Source organism: Ictidomys tridecemlineatus, chromosome 11 (assembly GCF_052094955.1).
Source record: "Ictidomys tridecemlineatus isolate mIctTri1 chromosome 11, mIctTri1.hap1, whole genome shotgun sequence".
NCBI lineage: Eukaryota > Metazoa > Chordata > Mammalia > Rodentia > Sciuridae > Ictidomys > Ictidomys tridecemlineatus.
Window position 1 is genome coordinate 3,532,802 of NC_135487.1, and position 23,009 is coordinate 3,555,810.

The following is a 23,009-nucleotide window of genomic DNA, read 5'->3' on the forward strand; positions in this document are numbered from 1 at the left end:
TACATTGAACGTGGATTTGTACTCAGATTTAAGAAAATAGAGCTCACAAAACGGAAGCTCCCGAGAACACTTTGAGCGATCCATTTATGCTCTACCAGGAGCGAGGAAAGAGCTGTGCCTCATCCTGGGTGCTTCTGCAGAACCAGAGAGTGAAAGCAGCCTTTAGGAACGATCTGCATCTCCCAGGGCAGAGCACAGCCCCTAAGAGTACGCTTCAGGGCTGGAAGTGTAGCTCAGTGGTCGAAGCCTCGCCTGGCATGCCGGAGGAAGCCCTCAGTTTGATCCCCACCGCTGGGCCTTTGAATCTGTTTTCTAGGGTGATTTAAGGTGACTCAACATCAAAGGCCATCAAATCAACCTATTAAACACCACTTCCCCATAAGCGTCCTGAGTCAGAAGGCACTTTCCATATCTGATAAATGGGAGTAATTCTGCCACGCGACCAGCGCTGCTCTGGCTTCATGAAGGAAGGTGCGATTCATGAGTAATTGCTGGGGAGTTTTAAATAAAAGAATCAAGACTCATTACCTTTAATACCAGCTCCTGAAAGGCTTTTCCTAGCTCCTGCCTCCAGCCACCTAAAATGATAGTCTCTTTTGTAAACCTCCCTATCGACAGAGAGAGAGAGAAAATGCCAGGGAGTGGACTTTTATTGGGGAACAAAAAATTCCAGGGGAAAATCCCATGCAATGAAGGTTAAGGGGGGCAGCATCCCAAGGTCAGGGCCGACGATTGGGTCTTCAGGGCAGTGGACAGGCATGCCTCTGCACGGACAAGCCCTCGGACCTGGGAAAGGGTGGGGAAAGCTGTAATACAGCTGTGTCTAAGCGCCTCTCACCTAGCCAGGGAGGTAACTCAAATCACCTGCGAGGATAGCCTCCCACAAGTAATAACATACGCCTCTCTGACTTTTATGAGCCTTAAACATCATGCATGCACTGGGCATAGCAGGTGAAACTAGGACTTCCCCTTGGTTCTCTTCCCATCTCTAACTTCCCTAACTCTGCCACCCTTCCCAGGCAGTAAATGTAAAGTAGCAAGCCCTACCCTGTTGGCGTGAGTGAGCTCAGACCAGAGATAATTCCTCAAAAAGTTCCAACACTTTGATGAGAGATAAATCAGGGCCTCCAAAGCCTGACTTGACCCCCACCCTGGAGTAGAACAATTCCTAGACCAGAAGTATGGGTTGAGTGGGTCAGGATTAAATAGCCTGGCCCCCTCCAGAAGGGGAAAAAGATCTCAAACAACCCCTGTAATATTAGGGAAGGGTGTGGCTATCCTTTGGCCCATGATAGTATCTGTCTACCCAATTCATTTTATAGATGCCAGATAGGCATGGGAAAGAAAAGAGCCCAGCCCCAGGAATTGGGTCCTGATCCCATAGAAAACAGTGCTCCAGATGATTATTTTGAGGCTGCCCTGTCTTGAGGATAGTCTGGGGGGCCATCCCTAAACTGAAACTGAATTATTTTTTTTTTTAGAGAGAGAATTTTAATATTTATCTTTTAAGTTTTCAGCGGACACAACATCTTTGTTTGTATGTGGTACTGAGGATGGAACCCGGGCCGCACGCATGCCAGGCGAGCGCGCCTCCGCTTCAGCCACATCCCCAGCCCCCAAAACTGAATTATTTTAGCCACAGTGCTAATGGGTTTGCACTTAGCTCTCTCCTTCCACAGTCTCTCACATTGTTTTCTGCTTTCTCCTTAAGCTCCTGGGCCTTTAAATTCCTCACTTTGAGCAACACTTCTTAAAAGAGCTGCTTGTGCCCACAGCTGCTGTCCTCCCCTCCTCCCAGTCCCCTTTGAACCCATGCCATCTTGATTTCTGTCTCTACTGCTCCACTTAGCAGAGTTTCTTAATTCCTTCCCAGCTGCTAAACCCAATAATCCCTTGTCAGACAGAAGTCACCTTCCTTGGGGCTCAGTTGGAACAGTGCTTTCCTCACATGCACAAGGCCATGGGTTCAATCCCCAGCACCACAAAAAAAAAAAAAAAAAGTCACCTTCATGGTTGCGCCTTGAGTGACATTGTCCCTCTTCTGGAAGCCCTTCTCCCTTGCTTCCAGTACCCCCACATTGCTTTTCCTCCCTTTTGCTGACCATGCTACTCAGTCTGCTCTGCATGGTTGCCTCGCTCCCCTGCCCTCTTCTCCTCTCAGGACTTTGGAAAGGCCTAGCAGTGCCTGTACTGTCCAGGTCCCACCCTGTCTTGAGAGTTAATTCCCATCTACACAATAATTAGCTCTGGCCAGCCCAGCCTCTCCCCTGAATTCCAGATTGACATATCCACTGCCTGAAGCTGCTCACCTCCTGCTCTTCTGTTCCTCACCTCCCAGAGCTTGCCCCCCTCAGGTCTTCCCCCAGCTCTGTGCCTTGCAACACAGAACTTCCACCTACTTCCTTCCACATGCTCAGGCCAAGAGCCAGGAGACATCCTGCACTCCTCTCATGTCCCTCGAGCAAACCATCAGTGAATCCTGCAAACTCTATATTCAAAATAAATCTAGAACTGATGGCTTCTTCTCATTGTGGGGTTCAAGACTGTCGCCACCCACTTCATCTCCTGCTCCAGCCACTCTGTCCTCCCTTGATCATGCCAGGCATGCTCAGAACCTTCTGCCCCTCCAGGCGCCTGGAAGAGTGCCTAGCATGTAGTAGATGTTCCATAAAAATGTCATCAACAACTCAATCTGGAGAGATGCTCCTTGACTTATGGGGTCACGTCCCAAAAACCCACAGTGAATTGAAAAATATCTTCAGTCAAAATCCATTCAACACATCTAACCTCCTGATCATAGCCTCGCCTACATCAGTGTTGGGACACTCACATCCACCTGCAGTTAGTCAAATCATCCATCACAAACTGTTTTATTTTTTTTATTTTTATTTTTTTTTTAAATATTTTTTAGTTCTCGGCAGACACAACATCATTGTTTGTATGTGGTGCTGAGGATCGAACCCGGGCCGCACACACACCAGACGAGCGCGCTACCGCTTGAGCCACATCCCCAGCCCCACAAACTGTTTTATAATCTGTTGAATCATGCAATTACTGAGTGACTGTAATCTCCCAAAATGCTGGCAACACAGTCCACTGTAGGGTACCTCAGGATCATCTTCCCTTGGGATCTTGGCTGCCTGGGAGCTGTGGCTCACCGCCATCCCCCAGCCTCACAACAGAGGATGGTACCCTCTATCGCCAGCCTGGGAAAGAATCACAGTTCAAAATAAAAAGTACGGTCAAGTGCATACTGCTCTAACACCATTGTAAATTGATAAATCATGTCAAATCATCGTCAGAGGTCATCTGTAAATTGTAAATCTGTAAATTGATCTGTCCATGGCAGATGTATCCATAGTCATTTAAAAAAAAGAAAAAAGCACAGCAGAGCACACCTGAAGCCCGGGACTCAGGAGGCTGAGATAGGAGGATCAAGTTCCAGGCCAGCCTAGGCAACTTAGTGAGGCCCTGTCTCACAACAAATAAAAGGGGGTCTGGGGTGTAGCTCAGTGGTAGAGCACCCCTGGGTTTACTTTCCAGTACACAGAAAAAAATACCTGTGAGCCAGGCATGGTGGACACCTGTAGTCCCAGCTACTCAGGAGGCTGATGCAGGAGAATCTCAAGCTCATGAGTTTGAGACCAGCCTGGACAACACAGCAAGATCCCATCTCAAAACAATTCTATAAATAAAACTCAATTTAAGTTTAAGAAATACTTTAAAGGGGCTGGGGTTATGGCTCAGCAGTAGAGTGCTTGCCTTGCATGTGCAAGGCCCTGGGTTCAATCCTCAGCATCAATAAAGAAATTGAGTCCAACTACAACTAAAAAATAAATACTAAAAAAAAACACTTTAAATGTATGGTTTAAATAACACTCCAATTTTTATGGAATGATACTTATAAAATTGCTGATAGTGGAAAACTTTGGGAAAAAGGTTTTTACTTTCACTTTATATATTTTTGTACCATTGTCACCTGGTCATTTATTTAGTATTTTTTCATGTCAATGTTGAGTATAGAACATGAAACAATGGGAACTCATGCACAGACGGTGGGAATAAAGTCAGTATATCCACAATGGAGTTTTATTAAGCCACAAAGAAAAATGAAATGATGACACTTGCAGGAAAGTTGATGGAACTAGAAACCATCATGTTAAGCAAAATGAGTCAAACTCGGAAGGTTAAGGGTCGTATTGTTTTCTGTCATATGCAGAAGCTAGAAAGGAAAAAAGAAAAGTGGGGAGGATCTCCTAAAAATCACAGGGGATCTGTAGAGAAAAGGGACCAGGGGTGGTGGGATAGAGGGCAGGAGGGGAGTGTTGGGGCGTGAGATAGCCAGTGTGTCGTTCTGCCATGTGCATGGACAACTATGTGACAGCACACCCCTCAATATGTACAGCTACAATGCATCAATAAAAACGTGGAGGGGAAATCAAAGAGATAAAATGCATAAGTTCATAATTCTGCATGTTAATTGGCCAATGCTTAAGAATATGTACTTTTATCTTGAACATAATAAAACATCATGAGGAGATTCTCAAAGTCAGTATATCCTCTTTGCAAAGCAGTTGAAAATAAATTACTAAAGTTAATAATAGCCACCCCATTTGATCTGCAATTCCACAATTAGGCATATGTACTATATATTTAATATTGATGCACCCAGATATGCTTTAAAAAGGGTTTCATAAAACACTGTAATAAGCCAGGCATAGTGACACAAGCCTATAATACCAGTGATTCTGGAGGCTGAGGCAGGAGGATCATAAGGTCAAGGCCAGCCTCAGCAACGTAGCAAGGCCTTAAGGAACTTAAAGAGACCATGTCTCAAAATAAAAAATAAAAAGGGTTGGGGTTGTGGCTCAGTGGTCAAGTACCCAAATAAAATACAAGCATCTGACAAATGGGTCTAAATGGGTCTATGGACCATTTCTTCCTTCATATTTTTGGGAAAACATGTAGTGATGCCTATGGTTAAGGGTCTTGGACAGGCCAAATCCTGCATTCCCATTCTGGATTCACCACCTATGTGGACAGGTCACCTACCCATTCTGTGTCCATGTGCTTCCTCAGTGGGAGGGTACACTGTTGGGTAACTCAACAGATAGGGGTGAGATGAAGTGAGGCTCTCGTAATGCCTCAGCGATTAGCATAACCCATTGAACCTCACATGTGCCAGGAGAGTGCTCCACCACTGAGCTGCAGCCCAGCTCAAGAAAGGTCATGTTTTAAACTGAAGACATGGTTCTTTTTTTTTTTTTTTTTTTGGAGGGGGTTACTAGGGATAGAACTCAGGGGCACTTGACCACTGAGCCTCGTCCCCAGCCCTATTTTGTATTTTATCTAGGGTCTCACTGAGTGCTTAGTGCCTCTCTTGCTGAGGCTGGCTTTGAACTCCCACTTCTCCTACCTCAGCCTCCCAAGCCACTGGGATTATAGGCGTGTGCCACAGGAGCTAAGGCAGGAGGATCACAAGTTCAAAGCCAGCCTCAGCAATTTAGCAAGACCCTAAGCAACTCAGCAAGACTCTTTTAAATTTAAAAAATATATATTTTTTTTTACTTAGGGGGATGTGGCTCAGTGGTTAAGCTCCCCTGAGTACAAGCACAGGTAGTAGGGGGCAGTAGGGAAAAGTCCTGATGAATATGGGGCACATGACCCAAGAATGGAGTTGAGCACTGTCGGGGTGACCCTCTGGAGTTGAGCACTGTCGGGGTGACCCTCTCCTGGATGTGGGGTGAGGCAGAAGGCCTGTACTTAACAGGAAAACTCCAGGTCCTGGGAAGGGCTTCTGAGAGGGCAGAGGCCATCTCCAGCTTGCTGCTGCCCTGGTGTGGAGAGCAGGGCCTTTGAGCACAGAGAGGGACATCCAGCCACCTGGGTCCATGTCCCATCAAGGTTACTTCTTGGGCAGCCTCAGCCAACAGGTGGGGTCAGGAGCCCTTCTGGACTAGTACCAACCAGAGAGGCGTGGCCCGGTGCAGGACCAGAGCCACATGGGGGACCATGTGGCCTTAGGTGAGCACTCAGTTGTCTGTACATTGGTTCCCTTGCTGGAAAAAAAATGGGGAGCCCCTATTACCTGCCCATGACTTATCACAAGGAGTACATAAGTTGATGTTCTAAAGTGCTTGCAGGGTGGACTGCATGGTATGTGAATTCGATCTCACGAAAATCTTGCCCCCAAAATTATATATCATACAAAAGAACGAGCCTGGAACAAGGCCTGGCACAGAGAAAAGACTCTGTGACTCCACTGGTGAATCCTGGCTGCCTTGAGGTCTGGAGGCTGCAGGGAGGGGTTGACCAAAGAATTCGGATGGCCTCAGTCCTGGAAGAAGACTGAGGCATTCAAGCTGAGACACAGGAGAGAAGGACACTGCAGGGCCTCACAGGGTCTCTCTGTGTTCCCGGGAGTCAGGCAGAGGATGCAGCCAGCAGAGAGGGGCCTGGCCCCTCCGTCCACATGACTCATCTGGGGTTTCCAATGTAGTATCCAACTACTGTGCTCCACCCCAGAGTTGACGGATGGTGGAGATGCTGCCCCCGAACTGAAAGGAAGGACTCTGAGCATGTTACCTGCAGGGAACCTATGTGAATGCTGCAAAGTAGCCCTCTGTTCCCAAAGGGACGACGGACACCTCGGAGCCCACACAAGCACTGCTGGGAGAACAGACCCCAGACCTCCTGCTACCCGGCTGGTTCCTATCTTAACATTCAGAGTCACGTGCTCTGCCCCCAGCACAAACCACTTCAAAGACACCTAAAACTAATAAAAGATCCACTTGCAAGCAGCACCTGTAATCCAAGAGGAAAGGCCAAGAGTAAATGGGTCATTACACGGAGGAGAAAAACGCCCACTAGTGTAGAGCAAGCATAGAGACCCTTTCCATTTCCCAGAAGAGGCATTTAGAAATCGTTTCATTGGCTTTAAGTAGGTCAGACTTTCAATCTGGAAGCACAGCCATGCCCTGGCACCTGCCAATTAATAGGGTTGGTGAGAGGAGAGCTTCAGAGGGCCTCTTGCCCTTGACACTGGGCTTCTGTGAACTGCAGGGCCCTGGGTATGTCTGTGGCCCTGTGGCGCCACCTAGGGGCAAAGTAAATTTCCACCTGCTCCATGCTGCTCCATGAAGGCCGTTCCTCCTTGGGAGCTCTTGCTGCTAAGCAGAAGAAACCTTCCCCTACTCACCTTCATGCGTTTGTTTGTTTTGGGCGGGGGTGGGGGGGGTGGGGGGGTGCAGAACTGTTGGTCAACCCCAGGGTCTCACGCATGCTGGACACTAACTACACTCCCATCTGCCTTACTCGAATTTTTAGCAGAAAGTCCACAATTCTGACATAAACCACAGAGACTAGGGCAACTCTACATTCCCCCCACATAAAATGATAAAAAGCGGGAGTCTGATTATGTTTTCCTTAAGGGACTTGCAGAACCGTGGCTCCATGCAGCACCAGGGTTGCTAGAGGCGCTTCACTTGAGCTCCGGCCAAGGTGCTGAGAGCAAGCAGGGTGTGAAGAGCAAGCCCCACCTGGAGGCGACTGATACTCCCAACCAATGAAACCAGCTCGCTTCTGCTGTCCAGGGAGCCAGCCTGGTGACACCCTGCAGGAGCTGTGTCTCCCACAGTCAAGCCCCCCCAGTGAAAGTCCCGCCTGCGTGTTCACATGCCCGACTTACTGTTTCCATGGTCATCGTCATCAGAAGATCCCATGTCCAGCAACATCTTGACTCGGTCGTTTCCATAACTGCAACCTCTCCAAAGTCTTAGTGGCTGAGGTGGCTGTCTTGACCATACCCACCACTCCCTCTGTGCCCAAGCTGCAGACCCCCTGGACTCTTCCAAACCTCTCCACTGCCCAACCATCTCTCCTCCCCTCCACCCCTTTGTGCTCTCTTCTCACCTGCAGACTCCATAGCAGTCCCTGCATCATTCCTGGACATGCACCCTCGAGTCCCTGGGCCCACTCCCAGTTGGCACTATTGGGACAGTGAAACACAGCCTCCCCTCAATCATCCAACTGAGCACTTATTCCATGCCTGCAGCCAACTGTGCAGCTGAAACTCAACTAGAGAGAAGCACAAAGACTGCCTGGGCTGGGGCTGCAGCTCCAGGGTAGAGCGCTTGCCCAGCAGGCATGAGGCCCAGGGTTCCATCCACAGAACAGGGCCAGAAGCTGGGAACGGGAAAGATCTGCTCAGGCTAGACTCATATTTTAAACCCTTTTATCAAAGTACATTATACCCCAGAAAAGTGCACGCCTTACAGGCACTTTTGAAAGATTTTCATAAAGTGAACAGACACATGTAACTAGCTCCCAGTTTCTTAAACAGAACAGGTCCCCGGGGTGCAGCTCAGTGGTAGGGCGCTTGCCTAGCTTGTGCAAGTTTCTGGGCTCCGTCTCCAGCACTGAAAAAAAATTCAGAACCTTGGCAGCACCACTTGTCTTCATGCCTATCTCCCTGACCAAGCGGCTGCCCTCTGGCTGCCAGTGCTAGATTCATGTTGTCTGCTTTTAAAAACTTTTAGTAAATGGAATCATATTATATGCACTTTTTTGTGTGTGCACACGGTACTGGGGATGAAACCCAGAGTGCTCTATCACTGAGCTCCACCCGCAGCCCTTTTTATTTCAAGACAAGGCTGGCCTCCAACTTGAGACCCTCCTCCCTCAGCCCCCCGAGTCACTGAGATCACAGGTGAGTGTCACTGCATCCTGCTCCATCCTCTGTTCCCTCTTCCTCTTCTGCTCCCTTTCGGGTTGTGTGTACATTCTGGCACCTTAGCTATACCTTACCATGTCTGCAGTTCCCACCGTGTCCTCCATGGACCCATGGAGTCCCAGAGACCCTTTCAGGGGATCAAAATTATTTCATAATTACACTAAAATGCTATTGGCCTTTTTTTTTTTTATGTTTGTTGCTATTGGCCTTTTTGATTCCTGTTTAGTGTGGTGACTTTCCAGCTGCAGGCTGATGTGTGGCAAAAATGTATAAAAGGAAATAACAATGCTCAGAAGATCTGTATGATATAAAATACCGGGACAGTCTTTCCCAGATGATCGCTGCAAGATGCTACACTGTAGTCATGCATGGGTTAAATAACCATTCAAATGCCAGGTAGGGATTGGGGGAGAGAGCACTTGCCTAGTGTGCAAGAAGCCCTGGGTTCTGGACCCTAGATTTGATCCCCAACACCCCAAAGAAAATAAAAAGGCAAGGTAGATCAATGGAGTTAAATGTAATAGAGCATGAAATACAACAATACAGTTTCATATTCTGCTCTGTAACTAACCTTTGAGAAACTAGCACTTTCGAGGAACTGTGGCACACACCTGTAATCCCAGAGTCAGGGGGCCAGTAAGGAGGATCACAAGTTCAAGGTCAGCTGCAACAACTTGCAAGATCCTGTCTCAAAATAAAATATTAAAAAAATAAAGTAAAGGGCTGGGGACATAGCTCAGTGGTAGGGTATTTACCTATCATGGCTGAGGCCCTGGGATCAAGCTCCAGTACTGCAGAAATCAAAAACAAGAAACTAGTACTAATTGAGCTCAGGTGTAGTATCAAAGAAAAATATCTGAAATTTACTGAAAATATTATTAAAATATTCTTTCCTTTCCAATTTTATTAGGCCATTTTTCTTCATCTCTTTTACCAAAACAACCTGCCATAACACATAAAGGGCAGAAGCAGATGTGAGGGCCAGCTGTCTCTCATCACTCCACGTGGTAGAGATTTGCAAAACAATGCCATTCTTCCCAAATACTTTTGTTTTACTTTTTTAAATATTTATTTCTCTCTCTCTTTTTTTTTTTTAGTTGTAGTTGGACACAATACCTTTACTTTATTTATTTTTATGTGGTGCTGAAGATCGAACCCAGGGCCTTGCACGTGCTAGGTGAGCACTCTAATGCTGAGCCACGGCCCCAGCCCCTATTTTTGTTTTATTAAATGTAATATAATAACAATTATTACTATTAGCTTTGGTGCTAGGAATTGAACTCAGAAGTGCTTTACCGCTGAGCTATGTCCCCATAGCAAGACAGGGTCTTGCTAAGTTCATTAGGGCCTCACCAAGTTGCTGAAGCTGGCTTTGAACTTGTGATCCTCCTGCCTCAGCCTCTAAGTCACGGAATGACAGGTGTGCACCAGTATACATGACTGTAATTATTTTTAAAGTGAAAATGTTATTTATGCTGACATATAATTATTGTTGTTCATGAGTCAGTATATTCAAAATGTATGTCTTGATTGTTAATCCAGCAAATAGAAATGGATACATCCCACCATAGGGGTCAGAAAGTGTTTCCAGGGCAGGGATGTAGCTCAGTGGCAGAGTGCTTACCCAGGGTATGGTTGGATCTGGAGGGTCCCCCAAAGGCTCATGTGTTAAAGGCTTGGCCCCCAATGCAGTGACATTCAGAGGTGGGGTTTGGGGGAAGTAACTGGATCGTGAGGTCCTTATCAGTGGACTGTTGGAGGTGGTGGAAACTGGGAGATGGGTCCTTGAGGTCCTGGGAGCACTATATCTTGTCCTTGGCGTCCCTCTTTCCCCACTTCCTGTGCCAGTCCCCCATTCCTTTCCCTCGCCCCCTCTCCCTGTCTCTAGCAGCCATGGAGCCAGCTGACCATGGGCGCAAACCTCTTAACTATGAGCTAAAATACATCTTTTCTCCTTTGATTTGGTTTTCCCAGATATTTTGTCATAGTGACAAAAATCTGACTAGCGCAACCAGCCTGTGTGAGGCCCTGAGTCTACCCCCAGTATCACATAGAAAGAGAGAAAGAAATGTTCTCCAGCAATGACTGACTGGTACTAAGCACTCATTCCTTGTGGTGCTCGTAACAAATGACCGTGGAACTTGGGGACCCTCTTGCTTTGTGTGCCTCTTGTCTTCTGTGTCCTCTCCTCTCTGGTGAGGTCAACAGCCGTTGGGCTGAGGGCCCACCTAATCTGGTACGACTGCATTTAATCATACATGCAAGGACTCTATTTCCCAATAGGATCACACCCTGAGGTTCCAGTGGGTGTGAATCTGGGGGATCACTATTCAACCCTTATGCCTGGTGCACTAGTAGACAGGAACGTCCTAAAGAGTGTGACGATCTGTCAGGAAACACAAGAGGATGGGGAGGGATGGAAGGGGTAACACTGGAAGACCAATCACTAGAGGTCAGGTGCTCCACAGCGGAGTCAGGGCACGCTGGGCCCTGTGACAAACGGCAATTCCATGTCCCCTGAGGAGCCACAGGTTCTCTAGAACACCAGTGGAGCTAGATTCCGAGGTGCTGAGTCGAAGGGAGTGGGAATGCATTTGGATAGGGGCGAGTGCTCTGCTTTGGCACTGCCCTCCTGGGAGGCTGGCTCCTGGCCTCACTAAGTGAGGCCACCGGTAGGAGGAGGGCTGCAGGGCTCAGAGAGGGGCCCCGCTGCCGAGGATGTGCTGTATGAACCTGGTAACCCCCTGCTGGGACTAGGTCCTGGGCGGGGCTGAAGGGCACCATTTGCCAAATTAGTAAGGATGGCATGGCAAAGGCTTGCGGCATCACCAAGAAGCAGGGCAGCAGCAGACAGTAGGAGATGCCACTCTAGAATCAGGCTCTGTCGTGCTGCCTGGTGGACTCCAGAACTGCAGAGGCCCACGGCATGCCCAGCTGTCAGAGCCAGGGGTCAGAATTATTGCCAAGACAGAGTGGCAGAGGGTGAGGGAGACAGCAGAGAGGGCCCAGCACTTTTAAGGGCAAAATGGATGCACAGCCATGGGGGCACTCACTTCCTGGTCTGTGCAATTAAAAGACACAAAGAATGGAGGCTCCGGGGACGGCCACAATTGTGAAAAGCAATGACTGCTTCTCCAGGTTCCTCACTCAAGACCAGTTTCAGACCCAGAAACCACCGATGGGAGGAAAGCTGGGTCCCCAAAAAGTCCTTGCAACCTGTAGCAAATGGGTACAGTAATGATTTCCAGGATCACAGGATCTAGGCTCTGAGCTCACGTCGATCCTGAGAAACCCAGAGTCTCATACTTAGACCGGAGGCGTGTGGAGGCTGGGTAATAGCTGCAGTCCTCACCCTGGCTGACTCACAGGGCCACTCACTGGGTTCTAGCCACTGTGGTTGACTGTCTGGTCCCTGGCTGTGGAGCTGCCGGTCATCTTGATACTGGCCCAGCCCCACATCCGTTCTCTGACTTGTGGGATGATAATAGTAGAAATCAAGTGTAAATTCTAAATGCCCCACCGAGATAATCAATAGTAAATCAAAACAATCTATGATTCCAGGAGGGCCAGGCTTGGTGGCACTTCCTGTAATCCCAGTGACTTGGGAGGCTGAGGCAGGAGGATCACAAGTTTGAAGCCAGCCTGGGTAATACAATGAGTCCCTGTCTCAAAATAAAAATGAAAAATCGCTGGGGGTACTGCTTAGTGGCAGCATGCCAGGGTTAAACCTCCATGACCACAGGAAAAATAAAATTAAATCCCAGGGGATGGAAAAATTAATACCATCTTAAAAGACCTAAAAGATGCATTATAATGTCATTTAATTGACCAATCAGACCCTACAATAGCCAGATAACTCCAGGAGGGCTTCAGCAGACTCAATCAAGTCAGAAGCCCATTGCAGAGAGGGGCTTTTATTTTTGGTGGCAAAATAAACGTAAACTAAAATTTGCCAGTGTCACCATTTTTTTTTTCTTTCTTTTCTTTTCTTTTTTTTTTGGGGGTACTGGGGATTGAACCCAGGGCACTTAACCACTGAGCCACATCCCTAGCCCTTTTATGTATTTTATTTTATTTAAAGACAGTGTTAGGGTTAGGGCTGAGTTGCTTAGGGCCTCACTAAATTGCTGAGGCTGACCTTGACCTTGAGATCCTTCTGTCTCAGGCTCCTGAGCTGCAGGGATTCCTGGATGCACCATACCACCCACTCATTGTCACCATCTTTAAGCGCCTGGTACAGTGGCATTGAGGACACCCCTCATTGTGCTGCCATCCATCTCCAGAACTCTTTCCCTCTTGCTAAGTGGAAACTCAGTTCCCTTAGTGGCAAGCTGTCGTCTCCACTCAGCCCCAGCCCCTCAACCCCGATTCTCAGGTGGATCTTTGCTAGGCAGACTCCTCCGGCCTCAGGTGTGGTGTGTAGTCCCACTATTGACTCAGACACAGGACAAGAGAACCTCTGGAGTAGGGTGTGGAAACCTGAATTTATCAAGCTTACCAGATAGATAGGAAGGACAGGGAATAAGAGAAGCCAAAACATCTCCTCAATGATGTGTGTGTGAATGCATGTCACAGCCTGTGGGGGCGAAGCCACAGGAAGGCAATCACCCTGGTACTGCTGTCTGAGAAGTCCAGTCAGTGTTGGGCAGAGGCGGGTTCACCGCAGAGCTGCTGAGGCTCAAACCCGGGGCCCCTCAGGAGCACAGACATGGAATAACAGATGTTCCGGGGCAGAGGGGAGACCAGGCACGACACCAGGAGGAATTCCTATGGAACTTTGAGTGTCTGGTAAATTGCTCAAAGAGAAACCAAACGGCTGGGACGTGCATCTCCAAGTACCACAGCCATTTTATATGACATGTTTCTTTCATTCTGAATATTCATTTTCACCCTTAGGAGTTTATAGCCAACAAAAGTCAGTCCCCTGGATCTGCCTTTGAGTTTTGAGGTCTGGGGTGGTTCTTGATTTTTTTCTTTTTTTAAGTCTGGCCTCGAACTCCTGGGCTCATGAGAGCCTCCTGCTTCAGCCTCCCGACTGCTCAGGACTGCAGGTGCGCGCCACCCACAGGCTGTTCCCTGAGATTTATTAAAAATCCTAATATACCGAACACCAAGATGACCGGCTCTGCTCTGGGCTCACTCTCCACAACCGGAGCAGCAGCGAGCACGTATCCTGTTTGGAATTTTCTTGCTTTACCGCCGGACTCCTGGGCCAGGGAACCCCTCATTCACGCAGCCGGGTTCTGCGATCGGCGGTCCGGCCCCTGCTCCCTGCTGCCCCCCAGTGGAACTCGGGCGGCAGCACCGCGCGCGCAGGGCGCGTCCTCCGGCGCCTTTCTCACGCTCCTGAAACCCTTCTTCACGTTTTATTGGAGCTGCTCTAAGCGCCTGGGGCCTTGCCAGGGCCTCCGAGAACCTAGAGTGAAACTTGTTACTCACTGGGAACCCCCGGTGGGTGGCTGCCTTCTCCCCCACATCACATGCCCAGGCAGCTCTCCGAAAGGGCGGTTCAGCCTCAGGGACACGCTCCCTGAGGCACACTCTGCTCCCCAGACACAGCCACCTTCTAGGGACCCACATAAGAACTAAAGCGGGGCGCGGGGTGCAGCTCAGCAGCAGAACGCTGGCTTTGCCTGCACCAGGCCCAGGACTCCTTCCCCAGCTCCAGGGGAAATAAGCCCGTGGCTGGATCTGTTCTCCAGGACAGCTCTGCCAACCTGGTATGTTTCTGAAAAGTAAATTTGCAAAACAAATAACTAAATAAAAAGTGAAAAGTCAATACGGGCTTGATGTAGTGGGCTGTGCCTGGGCAGAGGCTTCCAGACCCCTGAGGAGGGCAAGACCACCCCTGGACCCTGGCCAAGACCACTGACCTTTTCCGCTCTGCCAATCTAGCTGTGGCCCTTAACTGATATAGGTGTTGTGCATGAGGTGAGAAGGCCCTCTTTGCCACCGTCACCTCCAGAGGGGAGATCCCAAAGGGAGGGCTTAGGGGATGCCACAAGGCCTTGGGTTCTCCCGATTTTCCAGCAGACTAGGTTCATTCTGCTCCTGTCCCAGGTGAACCAGCAGGAGACTGACCTGCAGGAGCCTCCATGCACAGGTTGGCTGCAAAACCTGTAAATGCCTGTGGGAGGATTTCTCCTTAGCAACCCACTCTTTAGCCTCACACCCATAGAGATGGGACTTGACCTCTCCCAACTACCTGGTGCCAGAGGAGCAGGTGGGGACCTGTCTCCTCAGGAGTACATGTTTCAGCAAGAGGAGTTCCCAGACACCTCGGTGCTCTGACTGTCCTTGGGTCACAGAATCATTTCTCCCACTGGTTTTATGAGGGAGGGGGGGGCGTTCCTTCAGATGAGATGTGGGGATCTTAAAATGCCCTGTGAGCTCCATGCTCCTCTGTGGGCAGTGGAGATAGATCCCAGTGATAAAGCCCCTGCTTAGCATGCACAAGGCCCTGGGTTCAACCCCCAGTACTGAGGGCGGGGGGAAGCCACAGACAGAGCCACTGCCTGCACACTTTTGGCCATCAGAGGGGTCCTGCAGCTACAGAGTTGCCAGGAAGAGGTGCCTGCCTGCCTTATGGAGGAGGCTGTGGGGTCCCTGTGCACAAGCCCAGCTGAGAGCTCCAGCCCAGGCCTCCCTGACAGCTCCTGCTCATCCCTGCTAAGAACCCCTGGCTTCTGCCTCTGGCCCAGAACTTTTCGTGCCTTGGCATGCCAGTGCCCAGCTGACTGCCCAACTCAGATCCCCCAGAGCACCTGACCCTGTGCGTCACTGGTCTATCCACTCTCACCCCCCTCCCCAACTGCTTGTCCTGTCACCAGAGGGGACCGATCCAGTGCAGGTCATAGAACTGGGAGCCAAGATAGGTGTTCAGATGCAAGAAGTGGCAACAGAGAGACTTCTGCCAATTCCCACCTGGTTTAAACCCATACTGAAAGTTTTTATTTCTGGAGACAAGAACCCTGTCCTCTGCGAGCCTGAAGCAAAGCTCTGCAGCCAAGGAGGAACCTGGAGCTCACAGGGTGGGCATGGGCCAGGGGTAACCTGCCCCTTATGCTTAAATGAACTCTGGAAAGTGGGCCACATTTGTCCTTCCAAGAAGCATTGGCCTTCATGAAATAAATATTTAAAAGTGAACCCAGGGCTAAGCAACTCAGTGAAACCCTGTCTCTAAATAAAAATACAAAATAGGGCTGGGAATGAGGCTCAGTGGCCACATTCAATCCCCACTATACCCCCCCCCCCAAAAAAAAAGAGTGAGCCCAGGGGCCCAGGGTGGAAGTTAAGCGAAAACCCAGGCTGGGCAAGCTTTAGCACCCTGCACCCAATCACATCTCTGTTCACTAGTCCACCATGTTTATTGAGCACCACTCTACACCCAGTGCCCTGGACACTCGGCCCCAGCCCTGCCCTCTTGGAGTTTATAGTCTAGTCATGGCCCATTGAAGCCTTTGGGGGCACCTCACCCTGTTGTCTTGATGTTCATTTCTTTTTCCAGTAATGCCCACAGCTTTCCCCACATCCTGTCACCCAAACCAGTGCCCAGATCCTCATGGGCTGTGTGGCCTGGGCTGACTTAGTGACTGCCCTTTCCCCATCAGTTTTGCCTTCTTCCTCTTGTGCCTAGGTCCCTAGCACAGGCTGTTGGTCTGGGGGCTGGGGGAGAACTCCCTATCTTCCAGCAATGCTCAGCAAGTCCCCCAGGAAGTGACGAGAGTGACTGACAGTGGGCAGCAAGTCCTCCAACCCCCTCTGGGGCACCATTACCGGGATCCACAGGTCCCCCCTGGGGTCCTCCCAGCGAGCCTCCTACCTTTCATAGGGAAGAAAGAAACTTGTTCTTAAGAACAATTTGATTCCAGTAACCAGTCCCCAGGAACTGTAGAGAAAGCAGGCAGGGGTCTCCTGTTCCCTAACACATGCCATCTCTTGAATTTCTGTCACCCTGTGGCATGGACCCTGTTCCACTCACACCGCACCACAGCTGTGCTGGGCTCAGGGCCTCCAGAGACAAACTTCCTTCTCATCGCACCCCTCTGTACACCTCAAAAACCACCTTATGCTTGGGGAAATAAATCCTTCCAAGACCACCTTAGGAAGCCCTCACCCGCAGCCACATAAGTAACTGGGGAGGACAGCCTAGGAGTGGAGGAGACGGCTCTCCAGCCCTACATTTCCTTTACCTTTTTCTGATGCTCTGCGGAGCCATGGCAGTGACCAAAACCCCAAAGGCCATCACCTTAGATTTCCAAGCCCAGCTGGGCAGGAAGTAGGCCCAAGCAGGACTGGGCAGGCAGTGCTCAGTCTGAGCAGATGGCTGCACCTGGCCAGGTGAGCTCCTGGCCCAGGCCTTGGTCTGGTGCCAGCCCTATGGCAGGTGCATCACTGCCCAGGCAGTTTGTGGCTAGCGCAGTTCCAGAGCCAGCTGGGACGGGGAGGGCTTGTTCTTCACCCTACAGTCACTTCCCCTTCTCCTATCTAGACACGTCTAACCTGGGGGTGAAGCAGGGCAGCTCCCCTTATTTGTTCCGGCTGAATCCTTGAGGGCTGCAGTCTTCCACACGGGTCACAAACATCCCATTCCAGCCTTCATCCCATTCCAGCTGGTCCCTCTTTATGGAAACAGTGGCCACCACCAAGAGCTTCGTTGCCCTGCCTGGGGCCTTCCAGTTCCCTTGCAGTCACCAGGGCCCGTGGACTGGCCAAGGGACTACCACGGCCGCCAGAGCCCAGGGCCACCGGGAGGTGCAGGTGGAGAGGGCGCAGGAGCCTGCGCAGGTGGTGGCGCTGGCGAGGGGGGCCCATCAGAGTCTCCAGCCCGCCAGCCATCAGGGGTAACGCTTGATGCCCTTCGACGAAGGTGCTCCAGCAGGCGCGCGCTTATGGTGGGCTCCAGGACGCGGCAGGCCGGCAGCACTCGAGTCAGGCGCGCCAGACAGGCACTGTAGCCTTCTTGGTAGCTGTCGCGTGGCGCTGCGGAGGGAGAGAGGCGTGAGACACCCAGGGTGAAAGGTGCGGAGCGCAGGGGTCTGGGCAAAGGGTGTGGTAGGCGGGGAGTGGGAGCAGGGTCACTCACGTGGCACTTCCGGGGAGTAGGGGGACGCAGGCAGCTCCTGCAGGAAGCGCACGGTCATTTCCAGAATGTCGGCCTTCTCCAACTTTGAGAAGCGCGAGTTCTGCCCCAGGCCGCGATGGAGAGGAACAGAGACCAACAAACAAAACAGATCTCTGACAGCAGCCACCAACAGCACTGCGCTCTAGCCGAGAGCTGAGCTCCAGGCGAGCCGTAGTCCTCGGTGGGTCGGCTCCTCAGTGCCTGTCCAGCCCAGGCTTGGCCTTGGGATCCCTCTAGCCTGTTCCTCAGGCAGGAGCACTGCCCGCCCTTGACGCCCCGGGGCCCTCCACCTCCGCTTCCCGGTTCACTGAACCGCGACGAACCCCAGGGAACTCACCTCCCTGCCCAGCAGAGGCAGGATGAGCCCCTTGAGCTGGCTCAGGCTCTCATTGATGCGTGCGCGCCTGCGCTTCTCCAGCAGCGGCTTCAGGGTCTGTGGGCGCGAGGTTGAGCGCAGCGGCTGCGGTTAGGTGGGTGGCGGTGCCGGATCCCTCCCGCCTCCAGTCCTCAGTTCCTACCTTGCGCAGCTCTGCCGCATCCCCTGCCCGGCGAGGCAGTCCCATGCTCAGAGGAAAGTGGCGGTGGCTGCGGGTCCCGCGCGGGGGGAGACCTGGGTAGGCAGGAAGAGCCGAGACAGAGACCAAGACCGAAGTCCGGGACGCGGCCCGGGCCCGCGCCAAAGAAGTGTGCTGCGCCTGCAGCCGGGTTTAAGTCGGCGGCGTCACCGCCCCGCCCCGCCACTCCCACCTCTCGCCTTTGTTCCTACTGAGGATAAGGTTAAAGGGGAACACGGTGGTGCCCCCAGGGATGCCGCTCCCGGCCTTCCAACCCAGCTGCGGCAGGGTCACGGAATCCGTGGGCGTTATTGGGCTCATAACAGCGCTGACCCGGTGGGCAGAAAGGGCGGGTGAAGCCAGGCTTGCCCTGGCTCTGGCTGTGGGCCCTCTCCAACGCCGCCCTTCTTCATTCACGCCCCGCAGGAGGACTCAGAGAGTTCTATGAGCCGGGGCAGGGACCCAGAGGCTGCAGGCGTGCCAAGGTCAGGGTCTCAGGGAGAGCCCACGAAGATTACTAGGAGACACTCCTGCCACCAGCTGCTCTGAGCTGGGCGGGGAAACTGAGGCTCCGAGAGAGGTCGCGTCTTGTCGAGGCCCTAGCTGTTGGGAACGACCAAGTCAGGACTAGCGCGCGGGAGGTTACACTTCTCTATAAACTCCTCCGCGGCTCGCCCAGTCAGGGATCAGCTGGTTCCCCACCCTCGGTTTTGGATAGGGAAATTAAGCCTCAAAGGAGGCAACCCAGAAGCCCCTTGGAGCTCATTTTTATTTCACCAGGGCTCCAGATTCCCCACCCGCAGGACCGTCGGAGCTCACGTGACTAGCAGGCGGAGCGTCCTAGGTGCCGGTTCTCGGCCGCCCTCCTCTGGGAGTGGCGGGGCCAGCGGCGCGCCAGGGCACGCCTCCGCGACGCGGTGGCCGTTGCTGCTGCAAACTGGCAGGCGTCCCCCGCCCATCTGCTACGGGCTCCCTTCCCCCTATGGGCTGGCGGGGCAACGGCCACCCCTGCGGACCACAATGCAAACTGCGGGGCAGATTGTTGAAGGCGCAGTTGGCAGAACCCACCAAGCCAAATCCAGAAGGAAGTGCGATGGGGCTAAGCCAAGGCAGGCTCTGTCCAGGGTGCTGGATGGACCCCTTCTTTCTCCAGCATAGCCCAGCCCCCACTTCTAGCCCAGGTCCCTTTCCATAGCGTTCCTCCAACAGGGCAAAAGAAGACCAGCTACCCATCAGGAAGGGGACCCGAAGCAGCCTGGCCAAAAGGAGCTAGGGCCACCCACTCCTGTGTGTACCAAGCAGAGGACCTCTGGTCACAATCCAGGAGTACTTTCTGTGTGCTAAGCTCAGGGCCAAACTCTTTTTCCCCTAACTTCCATGAATCCTCATAACAGTTCCAATTATGAGAATAAAGCATTCAATACGTGTGTCCTAGCAAGGCTTGGGGGTGCCCTGTCCCTCACTCATGGTTGTTTAGATGCCTATGAGCCAGCCTCCTCTAAGGGAATTATTATTTAAGAGCTTTGCAGATCACTCCACTTACGCACCCCAGGCCATATACACTGATGGCCCATCCTGCACCAAAACCTGCATCCTTGAGGAGAGACTGATACTGAGGAGAAAGAAGGCAATTCGTCCTGAGACACCCCCCTTCAGGCCTAGGAACACTATTTGAGGACAGGGGGCAGAGGAACACACTCTTTTGCAATGCCAGTTACTCCTGAATTTAAATCTCTCCCTCACCACTCCCCCATGACTATAAAGGACTTTGGCCAGGTCACTCACAGTTTACTTCAACCACAGGATTGTGGGGTCTTGTTGCTTATTGGAAGGAGTCCTTTAGAACTGGAGCAACTTAGGTGCGACAGCTGGGTGGACAGGATGTAGGGTGCAGGCTTTAGGTGAGCTAGGGCCTCCTACAGGGCCATGGGGACACAATCCATCCTGGTCTCCACTCCTGGGAAGTACATTGACCCCTGGGTGGGAGAGAGGCCTGAACTTACCCTGAACAGTTTTTTCCCACCCACCAGCTGGGCCCTCTCACTCTCTGGGTGGGGCCTGTGGTCACTGGGATCTGGGATCTCTTCCCAGCAGTTTCTGGATACCTGACAGCCTCACTACTGTCTGTCATGGTATGGCAGACATGGCATATCTGTCTCAGATTCCATCAGAGAGATGAAAGGAAAGAGTCCTCAAGTTGACACTTAGAAGGTGGGAGGCAATGGGGTGCTCTGGCCAGAGAACTTCAAGTACCAAGGGAAGAAGAGCACAGCCAGGTCAGTGGAGAGTGTGCTTTGCTCTTTCCCAGATTTATTCAGGGTGGGGATTGAACTCAGGGAACCTTGACCACTGAGCCATATCCCCAGCCCTATTTTGTATTTTATTTAGAGACACAGCCTCACAGAGTTGCTTAGTGCCTCGCCATTGCTGAGGCTGGCTTTTTTTAAAAAAATATTTATTTATGTATTTTCTTTTTTAGTTTTAGGTGGACACATTATTTTGGTTTTTTTATGTGGTGCTGAGGATCGAACCCAGCGCCCTATGCATGCTAGGCAAGCGCTCCACCACTGAGCCATAACTCCAGCCCCCTGAGGCTGGCTTTGAACTTATATCCTCCTGTCTCAGCCTCCAGAGCCACTGGGATTACAGGTGTGTGCCACCGTGCCTGGCCTCCCATATGCATCATCTTAGGAGAGATGGCTTAAAACAAAACAAGCTCCTGGTGCCTCATTTTCCTCTGCTCTGAGATCAGGATAACAGCTATACTTCCTTCAGCCTCCCTGTGTGAATTAATATCCAGGTGAAGCTTGGAACAAACCGGATAAGTGGCAAGAGTTCCATGCATGTGTCATGTCTTGAGGGCCTCTTTGGTGTTGCTAGAAAGGACCCAGCAGGCTCAGTGGATGTGGGGGGCCCAGAGAGGACAAAAAGGCCTGGCAGAAAGGGCCAGGCTCCCAGTCTGAGTGTATGCTGTGTCCTCAGGGAATCTGAGAAACAGGTTAACGGGGGTGGGTGCTCATGCCTGGCATTTGTATAGATGTCACTAGCAGAGTGGGAGGGGCCAAGGGGCATCTGCCTTATTCAGAGGGATGGTAGCAGTGCATCTATTACAGATGAGGTGTCCATGGCTGGAGGAGGGCACCTTGGGGGTGGAGGACATGAATTGCAGGGACTTGTACTCATGAAGGAGTCACAGCGGAACATGACTCAAGAAAGGCAATTTAGTCCCTCGCTCGGGCTACTTGCTGGCTGAGGGGCACTGCCTCTCTGGGCATGCTGGAGGAGGACAGTCCGAAGGCAGCAAGTGCATTGCTCTCGCCATAACAGACATGGTAGTGAGGCTGTCACGAATCCAGAAACTGCTGGGAAGAGGTCCCAGATCCCAAGGACCACAGGCCCCATCCAGAGAGTGAGAGGGTCCAGCTGGGTTGAAGTCGTTGGAAACCCACCTGGCCAGGGCACAGTGGCTCTGGTTTTTAGGTCACCAGCGAGCTGCTGAAAGCCACCACGCCTGGCGCCATCAGGTGGCGGCCCCAGAGAATGGTATTGGAGGCAGCCGCAGAGATCAGAACGAAGACTTCAAGTGTTCCTGGAAGCAGCTTCATTCTACAGCTTATCCAGAGCCGCCTTGTGCCGGCAGGTGCCAGGCGCTGGGTGAAAGTCAGCAGCGGACAGGGGCTGGGCTCTTGTGGGTCTCCGATGGGGGTGGGGTGAGGTGGGATGAGAAAGGAAGGGCACAGGCTGTATCAAGGTCGCTCGATATGCTTATTGCGCTTCTTACAGCGACGCAGCCCCCACTTTCTGGCATTTCTGCTCGGGTCCAGAGGTCCTTGCCTCCTCCAGCTCCCACAACCGGTTTCTAGCCACGCCCGCAGGGTTTGGTGCACATGCGCTCCGCCGCCCGCCCTCGGGCGCCTTCCTGCGTTCTAGCGCGGGGTCATGACACCTTCCTCCAGGATGACGGCGCTGGTGCGTCTCCCGCGGGCCCCAGCCCTCACACCCCCACTTTCTCTTCTAGCTTGGCAGCCCCAGGCCTTCAAGCCCATGGTCGACAGCGGCCCTGGGAGATCTGAATCTGCGGTGTCCAGACCCACAGTTCTGAGCTCACTGGCCACCCCTGTCCTTTCCTCCTTCTCTCTCTCCCTCCCAGAGGACCTGAGGGCAGTGCGTAGGTCTGAAGGTGGGCCTGTTCCTACTTCAGGGCCTTTGTCCTTTCAGACCTCTCCCCTCCACCGGGAATGGATGTCCCTTTTCATCCCCCTAAACCTAGACACCTCCTTCAGATGGATCTTTCTCTGGCCGCTCAAGTCGCCCCGACAAATCACTTCCTCTTACCCCCTTTTGCCTGTTCTAATGACACGTGTCATCCCCTGGAACTGCAATCGTCGCTGGCTTGTGTCTCCAGAGCCCACATAGTGGCCAAGTGGGCAGATGAATGGCTTCCTCTGTGCCTGGACGGCTCTCGAATTCTAGCCCAGTTTTGCTGTCTTTGGGAGCCTCAGTTTTTACGTGAGGCAAATTAGGAAAGAAGCCCTGAATGCACCTGTCCCTGTCACCGGAGTGGTCCCCGCGGGCGGGGGACTCTGGGCAGCGGAGGCGG

The 23,009-nt window shown here is 51.9% G+C and overlaps 1 protein-coding gene across 1 annotated transcript; it reads right to left on the bottom strand.

Moving 5' to 3' along the window:
* Positions 1 to 13,196: 13,196 nt before the first annotated feature.
* Hes2 (hes family bHLH transcription factor 2) lies at positions 13,197 to 23,003 on the bottom strand. Its single transcript, XM_005334726.5, has 4 exons — positions 18,374 to 23,003; positions 18,193 to 18,288; positions 17,817 to 17,916; positions 13,197 to 17,713 (listed from the first exon to the last, which is right to left on the bottom strand). The coding sequence occupies exons 1-4, from the start codon at positions 18,416 to 18,418 to the stop codon at positions 17,451 to 17,453; spliced, it is 504 nt and encodes a 167-aa protein (XP_005334783.2). The 5' UTR covers positions 18,419 to 23,003; the 3' UTR covers positions 13,197 to 17,450.
* Positions 23,004 to 23,009: the final 6 nt, after the last annotated feature.

What these genes read in the sequence shown, in the direction of transcription:
- Hes2 (XM_005334726.5), bottom strand. Translation starts at nt 18,418, where the DNA reads ATGGGACTGCCTCGCCGGGCAGGGGATGCGGCAGAGCTGCGCAAG. An exon ending in ATGCGGCAGAGCTGCGCAAG is followed by an intron (nt 18,289 to 18,373) that starts GTAGGAACTGAG and finishes TCGCGCCCACAG; the next exon opens with ACCCTGAAGCCGCTGCTGGA. An exon ending in CTACTCCCCGGAAGTGCCAC is followed by an intron (nt 17,714 to 17,816) that starts GTGAGTGACCCT and finishes CTCCCTCCGCAG; the next exon opens with CGCCACGCGACAGCTACCAA.